Genomic DNA, 12,039 nt, shown 5'->3' with positions numbered 1-12,039 from the left:
CTCGGATGGAGCTAGTGATCATCCTTGCAGACTGGGAAATGCTTCCTGAGAGATTGCCAGGGAGGGAAGAAAAACCTGAATTCACAAGCCTGTTGCCTGGAGTGACCCACCAGCCTTGCCAGGTGCTCCCAGGTAGCTCAGTGTGTGCAGGCCAATGGCAGAGCCTTGACCCCGGGGCTCTACCATGGCATCTAGCAGCCTAGATGTTAGTGACCTGCAGGGCTGAGGGTTCCAGCACCACCCTTCCAAGCTGTGATCTTAGCCTCTTGGGATCTTTTGAGTCACAGCAAGTCAGGCTTGTCTTCCCCACCTGCTGTTCCTGCCCAGCCCCTCTGTGTGGACGAGGCTGAGGCAGATTTCTGATAGTTTTTCTTTGGGCAGGAGCACCTTTTCTGGAAAAACAGAGTTGGCTCACCTTTAGCCACAAGCACTCAAGCTTCAGGGCTTCTAGGCTCTTCTCTTGGTTGCCCATCCCCCAAAGACCCTGAGAATAGCATTTGCGTGTTCTCCCTCCCTTTCTGTTGCTAGAAAAAGGTCACTTGATTCTTGCTTACTTTTAGCTTTGTGTATTTCTTTTCTGAACTAGCTGCCGGCGGGGCCAGTGCCAGATACAGAGTTGAATTTTGCAACTGTGGCCAGCTCCAGCGTGTGGTGTCCTGATAACCACAACCCATTCAGTTGACTCCATTTTACTTCTTTATCTACACAGGGTTCTATGAGAAGTGAGGAATGGGGGCCCCGTACCATCTTGGCAGTCATCCCTGAGGACTTGGGGGGCTTGCCAGCTTGATAACTTCACATCACCACTTCTGCAACTTTGCTTAGCCTTGCCAACTTGTGATAGTCTTCAAAGTGGGGTGTGTTCACCCCTGTGGTGGGCAAAGATCATCTTTTGGAGTACCATAAAAAACACCTATTTTACATATGAATGTGTGTATATAAGTAAATATAAATATGAGTTTTTATTTCAACATGCATAAGATTTTAATTCAGTATATAAATATTGCATATCCATATATGCTCATTTTCTACATCTGTGCACATACACACATTCTTTTTTTTTTTTGCTGATGGAGAACCCAGTCAAAAAAATACTTTTTCAAAATTCTTTATACACTGGCCTCTTGAGCACCTCTCTTGACCAGAGGCACTGAGTGTGCATTAACCTCAGCGCAGTTCATTTTAACCCTGAGGGATTCTGGGACATTCTATAGACGCCGCACTACACACCAGGCTAGGTACCACAGGAGACACGAGAGTGACTGCAGTGCAGTTTCTACCTTTGTGGGACTTTCATTCAGCCTTTCATGGGACTTTTGTTGTTGTCGTTGATTTGGTAGAGAAATAGAAAACGTTCACCTGGTGTTCTTTAAAAAACCAACATAAAGAGGGGCGCCTGGGTGGCTCAGTCGGTTGAGCGACTGCCTTCGGCTCGGGTCATGATCCCGGAGTCCTGGGATCGAGCCCCACATCGGGTTCCCGGCTCGGCGGGGAGCCTGTTTCTCCCTCTGACCTCCCCCCCTCTCATGCTGTTTCTCTCTCGCTCGCTCTCTAATAAATAAATAAATAAAATCTTTAAAAAAAAAAAAAAAACCAACATAAAGAACAGAAGGGTACTTCAGCTGTCTATCGCCACCACAGAAGAGAAAGGAAGCAATGGGAGAGAAAATGCAGGGCAAGCAAATAGGAAGGCTGGACCTGGGACAAGCAGGCAGTGAAGGGTGAAGAGGGGCTGAACGGGGAGGTGTTCGGTGTGGAGAGGAAACACCAAGGCAGGAACAGGTGAGGCCAGCAATTCTCACAATGTGCCCTGTGCCATCTTTGGGTCTGCAAGGCCCAAACTGCTGTCATAGTAACATAGAGACACTGGTGGCCGTCTGAACTCTGATTCCTCATGAATATACAATAGGGTTTTCCAGAGCCTAGCTGACATGTAACAATGTATCAGATCAAATGCAGACACTGATTGGAGAAACTAGCTGTCTTCTAGTCATCTAAGTTGTATGTGTGTGCACGCATGTTTTTAAGATTTTATTTTTAAGCAACTTCCACATGCAATGTGGGGCTTGAACTCACAACCCCAAGATCCAGAGTCACCTGCTCCACTGACCAAGCCAGCCAGGTGCCCCTATTAATCTAAGTTGTTCTTGTTGTTTTTTTAAATCTAAGTTTTAAATGTAAAACACCACAATTCTTCTTACTAATTTTGTTTCATTTTGTTTTGAAAACTATAGCTATACGTTCTTTAATGTTAACACGCAGTGGGCTTATTAATATGTTTAAGTGGGTGAATAAATATTTAAAATGTTCTTCATTTTAATTTCTAATGCATACTGACAACTCACATAAAGACAAGGCCCTTGGGATCCTCAAGATTTCTACGACTGTAAAGGCTCCTGAGAACAAAAAGTGTGAGAACAAGTGAGCTAAAGGATGGTCAGGAGGGCCTTCCAGTGAGGGGGACGCCAGGACCAGGGGGGTGGGCCGCTTTGAAAAGTAGGCAGCGAGATGAAGATCACATGTGTCAACAGTGCGATTTGGCGTGGGTGTGCTCTGACGGGACCTATTTTCTACTTCTTGTCATGACGGTTTTATAGTAATGTTCTTCATTGTCTGCACTGATCCTTTTAAAATTGGATATTGAAACCATCTGCCCAAAGGGGGCTGTTCTGACTCTTTATTCCAGCGGTTTGAAATGAGTGGGGCAGTCCAAATGTTATGTATTCTACCCTGCCGTCCAGTGGGCACCGTTGTCCTTGTGAGGCAATTTTTATTTCAGAAAATAAGTCCATGTTAGTTTGAGTCTGTGAATTTGGAGACTCTACATTTTAAATTTTGAATACAATTATATATTTTTGGATACTTTCAGATTTACAGAAAAGTTGCAGAGATAGTACAGAGAGTTCCTGTATGTCCCTCACGCAGTGTTCCCCATTGGGAACACCTTACGTTACCGCGGCACATTTGCCAAACTAAGAAGCTGACATTAGTATATTACTATTATGTAAACTCCAGACTCTGTATAGGTTTCACCAGGTTTTCCACTAATGCTCTCTTCATGTTCCAGGATCTAACCCAGGGTACCGCACTGCTTTTAGTTGGTATATTATCCCACTGTCCTCTACTCTGTGGTAGTTTCTCAGTCTTTCCTGTTTTTTTTGTTGTTGTTTGTTTGTTTGTTTTTATGACCTTGACCATCATTAGGCATTTTGGCCTGGCAACCTGTAGAATGTCCTACAGTCTGGGATTATCTGTTGTTTTTCTCATGGTTAGACTGGGGTTATGGCTTTTAGAAGGTGCCACAGGGGTAAGTGCTTGTTCATCACATCCTATGAGGAGGTACATGACATCCACATAACATCACTGGGGATGTTAAACTTTCAACATTTGGTGAAGATAGCATATGTCTGATTTCTCCCACTGTAAAGTTACTATTTTTTCCTTTTTCCTCCTATATTCTTTGAGAAGGAGTCACTGTGTCTCAGCCTGCCCTCCAGGAGTAGAGAGTGGGAGTTAAGCTCCCATCTCTTGTAGAGGGGGAATGTTTATAGATAATAGTTGGAATTCTCCTGGCAAAAAAGATTTGTCTCTTCTCTCCTTTTTGTTTGTTCAACCAGATAGTGCGTTTGTCAGGATTCTCCAGAGAAACAGAATGGATAAGATATATAAATAGATAGATAAGAGGAGATTTAGGATAGGAATTGGTATGCACAATTATAGAAGCGAGAAGTGCCACAATGTGCCATGTGCAAGCCCGGAGATCTGGGAAAGCCAGTGATGTAATTTAGTCCTAATCCAAAGGCCTGAGAACCGCAGGGCTGATGCTGTAAGTCCCAGGCAGGGTCTGAACCAGGGGCACCAATGTCTGAGGGCACAAGAACATGGAAGTTTCAGCCCAAGCAAAGAAAGTGAACGTGGATGTTTCAGCCCAAGCAAAGAAAATGAATTAGTCATTCGTTGGCCTTTTTGTTCTTCGGGTCCTCAACTGATTGGATGATGCCCACCACATTGGCGAGGATGATGTTTCCTTGGTTTACTGATTCCAATGCCAATCTCTTCTGGAGATCCCTCACAGACACACCCAGATATAATGTTTTACCAGCTGTCTGGGCATCCTGTGGCCCAGTCAAGTTGATTCATAAAATTAACCATCACAGGTTAATCACCCTTTGTCAACTTGCAACCCATATGGATCTCCTTAAACCAAACTTAATCTCTAAGTAAAGACAATAGCACGGTCTTAATTCCACTTGACTTGATACAGCTATCCTGAATAAATGCACACTACACTAATCCTTCCCCCAGAAGGGGACGTAAAGTCCTTGGATGATGTTTATTCTTCTGATATTCTGTAACTTAAATATTATGATGTAACACTACTTAAATACTGATATAAAGTCAGTACATCTTATGTTATATAAGAAGAGAATAAGGAAGAAAGCAAAGATATTTGCTTCATATATGTCTATACACACAAACATAACAAAATAAAGAAGAAATACTCATGACAATTACAGTCCTTGTTTCTGTAAGTAGTCACGTGGTTGTAGGTGGTATTTATTATAACTACCTTTTTTCATGACCCATTTTATATTCCTTTGCCTTAAGCAAACATCTCAGTTGGCTATGGACCTTTCACCTGATAGAGTGACCTACCCTTTATTCCCGAAGGGTCTGGGCCATTAGTAGTCCTGCCTGGATTGGGTTGTAATTTTCCACTGACCTTCATTACAAGGCACTGTAATACTCAGAGACACCCAAAGGGATCTCCTGTATTGCAGACATATTCTTCCTTACTGTCATTGGGGAGCCGATTTCCCCCCTTTTTTTAAAAGATTTTATTTATGTACTTGATAGAGAGAGACACAGCGAGAGAGGGAACACAAGCAGGGGGAGTGGGAGAGGGAGAAGCAGGCCTCCCGCCGAACAGGGAGCCCGATGCGGGGCTCGATCCCAGGACCCTGGGATCATGACCGGAGCCGAAGGCAGACACGTAATGACTGAGCCACCCAGGCCCCCCCAAATTCCCCTTGGTAGTCAGGATCAATCACCCCAGCCAACACTGTAACTCCCTTCTTTGCCTTTTGATTCAGAGGCCTGAGGAACCGAAAGTGGCCAGGCAGCAGTCTTTATTTCCAGTTCAGTGGAATCATTGTTGTGTCTCCTAGTGGAAACATTCTTCCCTCTGGAACTAAGATCTTTAGGCTAGCAGAGAGTAAGGGTGTGGGAACAGGAACCAAAGTTTTGTTAATGGGTCCCTAAGTATAACTCCCATTTCCACCCCTTGATTCCTGGACTCATGAGTGCTGACCAGGAGAGAAATAGCTCCATATATTGGACCCTGATTCAGAGCATACACAGCTTGCTAGAGAATCTCGTCCTAGCCCTACATGATATTGCCACCTAGCTGGCTTTGTAATTGAATCTTCAAAAGGCTATTCCACAATTTTATCAAACCAGGGGCTTCAGGATAGTGGGGAACATGGTAAGATCAGTAAGTTTTATGAACAGCGGCCTACTGCCATATTTTTTTGCAGTGAAGTGAGTTTCTTCATCATAAGCAATGCTATATGGAATACCCCAATGATGGATAAAGCATTCTGTAAGTACGGTAGTTTTGGCAGAAGCATTGTGCAGGGAAGGCCAATCTATATCCAGAGTATTTATTCTAGTAAGGACAAAATGCTGTCCAGATGGTTCTGCACAATAAGCAGACACTCACCCCAAGAGTGGTACCATATTCGGGCTCACTGTTGGTCTCTGCTGCTGGGTAGTGGTACCATATTGGGTACTCAGTGGTGTCTGTAGCCAGATCAGCTCACTGAGAAGCTGAGCCCTTGCATAACCTCTGTCCCTGCCACCATAACCACTTTGTTCATTAGCCCAATGGGCAATGACAAGATGGCTTGGGAAGGAAGCCAGCTAGTATCCATAGAATGGATCATCCTATCTACTTGATTATTAAAATCCTCTTCTGCTGAGGTCATCCTTTGGTGAGCACTCACATGCGACACAAATATCTTCACATTTTTTGCCTATTCCTAGAGGTCTATCCACATACCTCTTCTTCAAATTTCTTTGATGCCAATTTTCTGATCATGTGCCTTCCAAGTCCTTGACCATCCAACTAAACCATCGGCTACAGCTTATGTGCTGATATATGATCAATGTCTGGCCGTTTCTTCTTCCAAGTGAAGTGTGCAACTAGGTAAATTGTTTGAAGTTCTGTTCACTGGGAGGATTTCCTTACATGACTGTCCTTCAGACCTGCCCCAAAGAGGGGCCGTAGTGCTTCAACTGTCCCCTTTCAGGGGGTGCCTGCATATTGTGTGGAACCAGCTGTAAAATCAGGCCCAAGTCTTTTACTCTGTCAGCTGACTGTAGGGAGCTCCCATGAGGCCAGTGGTGCAAGCTGGGAGAGAGAAGGCGCTGCTTAAAGACTTAAACATGAGACCGGAAACAGTAAATCTCCTAGTAGAAAACAGGGAAAAGCTTCCTGACACTGATGTTGGCACTGATTTCATAGATATGACATCAAAAGCACAGGCAACAAAACCCAAAAATAAACCAGTGGGGCTACATCAAACCGAAAAGCTTTTTCACAGCAAAGGAAACAAATCAACAGAGTAAAAAGGCAACCTACAAAATGGGAGAAAATATTTGCAAACTATAGATATGATAAGGAGCTAATTTCCAAACAAAATAAGGAATGCATACAACTCCCAACCAAAAAATTAACAACCTGTTTAAAAAAATGAGCCTAGGACTTGAAAAGACAATTCCCCAAGGAAAATATACAAATGGTCAATAGGTGTATGAAAAAAAGTCTTTTGTCATTAATCATCAGGGAAATGTAAGTCAAAAGCACAATGAGATATCACCTCATACCTGTCAGGGTGGCTATTATTAAAAGAAGACAAAGGCCAACGCATGTTGGTGAGGATGTGGAGAAACTGGAACACTTGCGTGCTGCTGGTGCGAACGCAGACTGGTGCAGCCGCTATGGAAAACAGTATGGAGGCTTCACACATATGATCCAGCAATCCCACTTCTGGGTGTATGTTTAGAAGAACTGAAGCCAGGATCTCAAAGAGATATTAGCACTTCCATGGTTATGGGTATTCCGTGGGCAGCCCTAGTCACAATAACTAAGATGTGGAAACAACCTCAGTGTGTATCCACAAATGAACGGATAAAGGAAATGTGGTGTGTACCTACAATGGAATAGTAGTCAGCCTTAAAAAAAGAAGGAAATTCTGCAATACACAGCAATATGGATGAACCTTGAGGACACTTTGCTAAGTAAAATAAGCCAGACACAAAAAGATAAGTATTGCGTGATTCCACTTATAGGAGGTACCTAAGATAGTACAATTCATAAAAATCAAAGACCAGAATGGTGGATACAGGGGCCAGAGGGGAGTCAGTAGTGCTTCTAAATCTAATCCGATGAGACAGCCAATTCCAGAAACCCCAGAACTAGTTCAGAAAGTTCATTCTTAAAGTTCTGTTCTGTTTAGAACTACTTTAGTACCAAAATCTTTATTCATCAAGGTCTCCTAGAGAGACAGAACAAATAGTGTATATATATATACACACACGTGTATATATATATATATATATATATATATTTAAAGATTTTATTTATCTGACAGAGAGAGAGAGAGAGGGCACAAGCAGGCAGAGTGGCAGGCAGAAGGAGAGGGAGAAGCAGGCTCTGTTGCAGGGAGCCCGATGTGGGACTCGATCCCAGGACCCTAGGATCATGACCTGAGCCGAAGGCAGACGGTTAACCGACTGAGCCACCCAGGCACCCTGTGAACAAATAGGATATATATAGAGATCTAGGTAAGAGATGTATTATAAGAATTGGCTCACACAGTTATGGAAGCAGACAAGTTGCACAATGTGCTGTCTGGAGGCTGGGATCCAGGGCAGTCGGTGGTATTCTTGTGAGGTCCAAGTCTGAAGGTCTGAAAATTGGGAGACTGATGATGTAAGTCCTGGTCTAGTTGCTAGCAGGCTGGGTCCGAGGACCCAGAAGGAGTCCCGCAGGACCAGCCAAGAGAGTCCCTGGCTGTGCACAGGATAGAAATCAAAGTTGAGCCAGCGGGAGGGGAAAGCAGAGTTTATTGAAAGTAGAGAGAAAGTACAAACAGAGCTTCTGGGAGACTCAGAAAGGAAAGGAGGAAATCTCGTCTTTGGTCAGGGTCTGGAGGTTTTTACTGAGGCTCGTGGTCTGGTGTACGTGTCCTCTCAGGCATCCAGGGACCGGTTAGTACAGAGACGAGAGCCCAGGTGTTGTTCTTGGGGGCAGGGGCCTTCGAGATATTTGCCTAGCGCTGGTGGTCTGGAGTATGCATACGAGAGCTTCATCTGGTCATTCTCACCTGGTTCTTCCTTAGGTACTATCTATTCTAAAGAAATCATTAACTCTGTGTTCCTTACAAGGAGGACATATTGTTTGCATTCTGAGGCATGTATAAAGTGGGGGTGCAGGCCCTAGCAAGAAGAGAAGCAGGAAAAGGAGCAAAAAGCAGGTTTTTATGGAGTTTTTCAGTTTCCCTATTTCAGTCTGAGTCCAAAAGCCTGAGAACCAGGAATTCTGATGTCCAAGGGTAGGAGAAGGTGGATGTCTCAGCCCCAGCAGAGAGAGCAAATTTGCCCTTCCTCCACCTTTTGCTCGAGTCGGGCCCTCAGTGGATTGGAGGATGCCCACCCACAGGTGAGGGCAATCTTCTTTACTCAGTCTACCCATTCAAATGCCAATCTCACAGACACATCCAGAAATAATGTTTACCGGCTATCTGGGCTTAGCCCAGTCTTGTTGACACATAAAATTAAACAAAACATTATGGACTTGTATATTTATTTTATACCTTGGGATATACCATGCTATTTATTTTGTTGCTCAAATTGTTTCAGCCTTGCCCACTGGGAGCTTTTTCGGATTGATTCCTGTGTCCCTTAGACATGCCCCCAACCTTTTGTATTTTGAGTGCTTCTTTACTTTCTGATTCCACAAGATGCTTTAGGCATATTTTTAATTTTCCCTGTCCTGGTCTTAAATCAGCTTTTTTCCTGGTCCCTTTTACTGGAGAATGTATTTAGAAAACAAGATCTGGGCACTGGATGTGCATGTTGCTATTGGGATGTTGATGCAGGTTGGCCAGGTTCGAGAACCCACAGGATGTCCCGCAGGACCAGCCAGGAGGGTCCTTGGCTTTGCACAGGATAGAAATCAAATGTGAGCCAAGAGGAAAGGAGAGCAGTTTATTGAAGACACAGAGAGAGCAGATACAGACAAAACCTCTGGGGGAGTCGGAAAGGAAAGGAGAGTGAGTTTCATCTTTGCTTGGAGTCTGGGGTTTTTATTGGGGATGGTGGTCTGGTGCAGTGTCTTCTCAGGCATCTGGGAACAAAGATGAGTGTTTAGGTGTCCTCCATAAGTTACTTATGCCCTGAAGCCAGGGGTCTTGATGAGTTAGTGGTCTTGGAAAATGTTCATGATGACCCCACCTGGTCACTCCTTAGATGCTATATACTGTGCTGGAAGTCTCCAAAGAAATCATGAATTCCTTGGCCTTTATAAGGAGGCCATATATTATCTGTTCTATAAGGTGTGTGTAAGGTGGGGGTGTAGCTCCTAGCAAGAGAAGAAGCAGAAAAAGGAGCAAAAAAGTATTTTTTCATGGGGTCCCTTTAGTTTCCCTGTCTCAATGTCATTGCTTGTGACATAACAGAGCTATGTATATATACTAACAAATAATACACACACACACATATGGAAACATCTGTAATTATTTCTGTATTTATACATCTGTATATATATTAAGCTAAATGTAATGAATACCCTTCATATGTACTTATAGTCTTTTTGAGCCCATAGGCCAGATATAGTAACTTGCTTTTCTTCTCTTTGCAGATTTCAGATAGTCCTCTATTTTATATGTGCCTTCCAGAACATCTCTTGTGGTATCCACTACTTGGCATCTGTGTTCATGACAGTGTCCCCCTACCATACCTGCCGGCCTCCGGGCAACGTGAGTCAGGTTCTTTTCCACAATGTCTCTAGTTGGAGGTTGGAGGACATCTGGATCCTGTTTTTCACAGGCCATGAAGATCAGATTATAGTGCAGCTACAGAACGGTGAGGTCTGGGAGCTCACAAGTTGTCACCGATTCCGGAGGGATGAAAAGTCTGGTTTGAACTCTGATTATAATGGCCGGAAGAGCAGCTTTCCTTGTTTGGATGGCTACATCTATGACAAGAGCAAGTGGGACAGCACCGTGGTGACTCAGTGGGATCTGGTGTGTAACCGAGAATGGTTTGCAAAGATGGTCCAGCCCGTATTTATGTTGGGAGTCCTGCTGGGGGCAATGATTTTTGGCTACCTTTCTGACAGGTAAAATGAAGTATTTAGGTTTGTTGCATCAGTGTAGGGTTCATTTTCCTATCTGATTTTCTTAGAGGTCAGGAAATTATGTTCAAAACTTTAGTCATGTTCATACCTCCTATTAAATACCTACCTCTTTGCTGATTGTGTTTAGGGATACACAAAAACCGTAGTGGGTAGAGCATGGGTTCTGAAGACAGCCTACCTGGTTCAGATCCTGGTTTCTGCACTTACTAGTCATGAGCCCTGAGAAAATGGCATAACCTGTGTTTCAGAAACTAGTTTATAAACTGGTGATGAAAATAATAGCACTCACTTCAAAGGGTTATTGCAAAATTAATGCAGAAAAAGTACCTTGGACATATAACCACTCAATAAATACTGGTTATTATTTGAATATATATATATATTTAAATAAACTTGCTTTTTAATAGATGTAACCTGGTTCTAAGCAGTAATATCTATGAAATTGTGGATTTGATACACTAGCCATATTTTCTTAAAAAACACACATTAAAATGGATACATAGCACTTAAATAAAGCAAAGTTCATCTCTGTGTGGACATGGACTGCGCTTTAAGTACCTGTGCTAACCCACAGAGATGAATTTATTTGGTCCCCATAGTTGGGAATTTTACAGGCATGTGCTGGGCCCTGGGAACCTGAAGGCAACAGCTTAGGTCAAAATCCCTGCCCTTGGGGTATGCTCGTCTAATGGGGCTAACAAATGTCCAAAATAAAAATAATGGCTTTATTGTGGCTGGGGCCATACTAGAAGTGAAAGCCAATGGAGGCAAAGTCTATGGAGGCCTAAAGGGAGGAGTGCCCAGGTCTCCCCACCTCTAACTCACATCCCATGAGGTGCCGTTTGAGTAATGAAATTAGAGAAGTGGAGTCTAGTTATTATTTGGTGGCTAAAGTTATGTTTCTATGATTAAGAATCTTCTGTTCCATAACTGCCTTCCTGGTAGTTGTGTGGAAGGTGTGGAAATTAGGTCAGTCAAAGCCAAAACACATGATTAAAAGGCACCATGAGTGAGAGTCAGCAAAAGCAGCCTTTATGCACAAAGACTTCAAATACTAGAATTGTCAGGCATAGGTAATAAATTTACTATGTTTACTGCTCTTAAAGGAATAGAAGACAAGCTTAAAATTATTGATAAAAATCTGGAAATTGTTATTTTATTAAAAAATTATTTATTAACATTTTTTTTTAAAAATAAACTCTTTCTTTCTTTCTTTCTTTCTTTCTTTCTTTCTTTCTTTCTTTCTTTCTTTCTTTCAGTAAGCTCTATGCCCAACATGGGGCTTGAACTCATGACCCCAAGATCAAGAGTCTCATGCTGTACCAACTGAGCCAGCCAGGCACCTCCTGGAAATTTTTTTTTTTTAAGATTTTATTTATTTATTCGACAGAGAGAGACAGCTAGAGAGGGAACACAAACAGGGGGAGTGGGAGAGGGAGATGCAGGCTTCCTGTGGACCAGGGAGCCCAATGCGGGGCTCAATCCCAGGACCCTGGGATCATGACCTGAGCCGAAGGCAGATGCTTAACGACTGAGCCACCCAGGCGCCCCTGGAAATTGTATTTTAAAATGACGTAAAATTGAGGAATAACTGCCTAGAACATCTAGAAATACAA

The 12,039-nt window shown here is 43.2% G+C and overlaps 1 protein-coding gene across 2 annotated transcripts in view; it reads left to right on the top strand.

Annotated features, from left to right (window-relative positions):
• SLC22A16 (solute carrier family 22 member 16) overlaps nucleotides 1-12,039 on the top strand; it is a 35,464-nt gene that overhangs the window by 5,672 nt on the left and 17,753 nt on the right. For both annotated transcript variants that reach the window (XM_081828805.1, XM_081828806.1), the window contains exon 2: nucleotides 9,926-10,405. In XM_081828805.1, coding sequence (XP_081684931.1) covers nucleotides 9,926-10,405 — 480 coding nt within the window. The remainder of the gene's footprint in view (nucleotides 1-9,925; nucleotides 10,406-12,039) is intronic.

The sequence above is a fragment of the Leptonychotes weddellii genome, chromosome 8 (assembly GCF_054177405.1).
Source record: "Leptonychotes weddellii isolate Sample4059 chromosome 8, ASM5417740v2, whole genome shotgun sequence".
NCBI classification, from domain to species: domain Eukaryota; kingdom Metazoa; phylum Chordata; class Mammalia; order Carnivora; family Phocidae; genus Leptonychotes; species Leptonychotes weddellii.
Note: the sequence above shows the minus strand (reverse complement) of the source record. Positions and strands in the feature narration are given on the sequence as shown.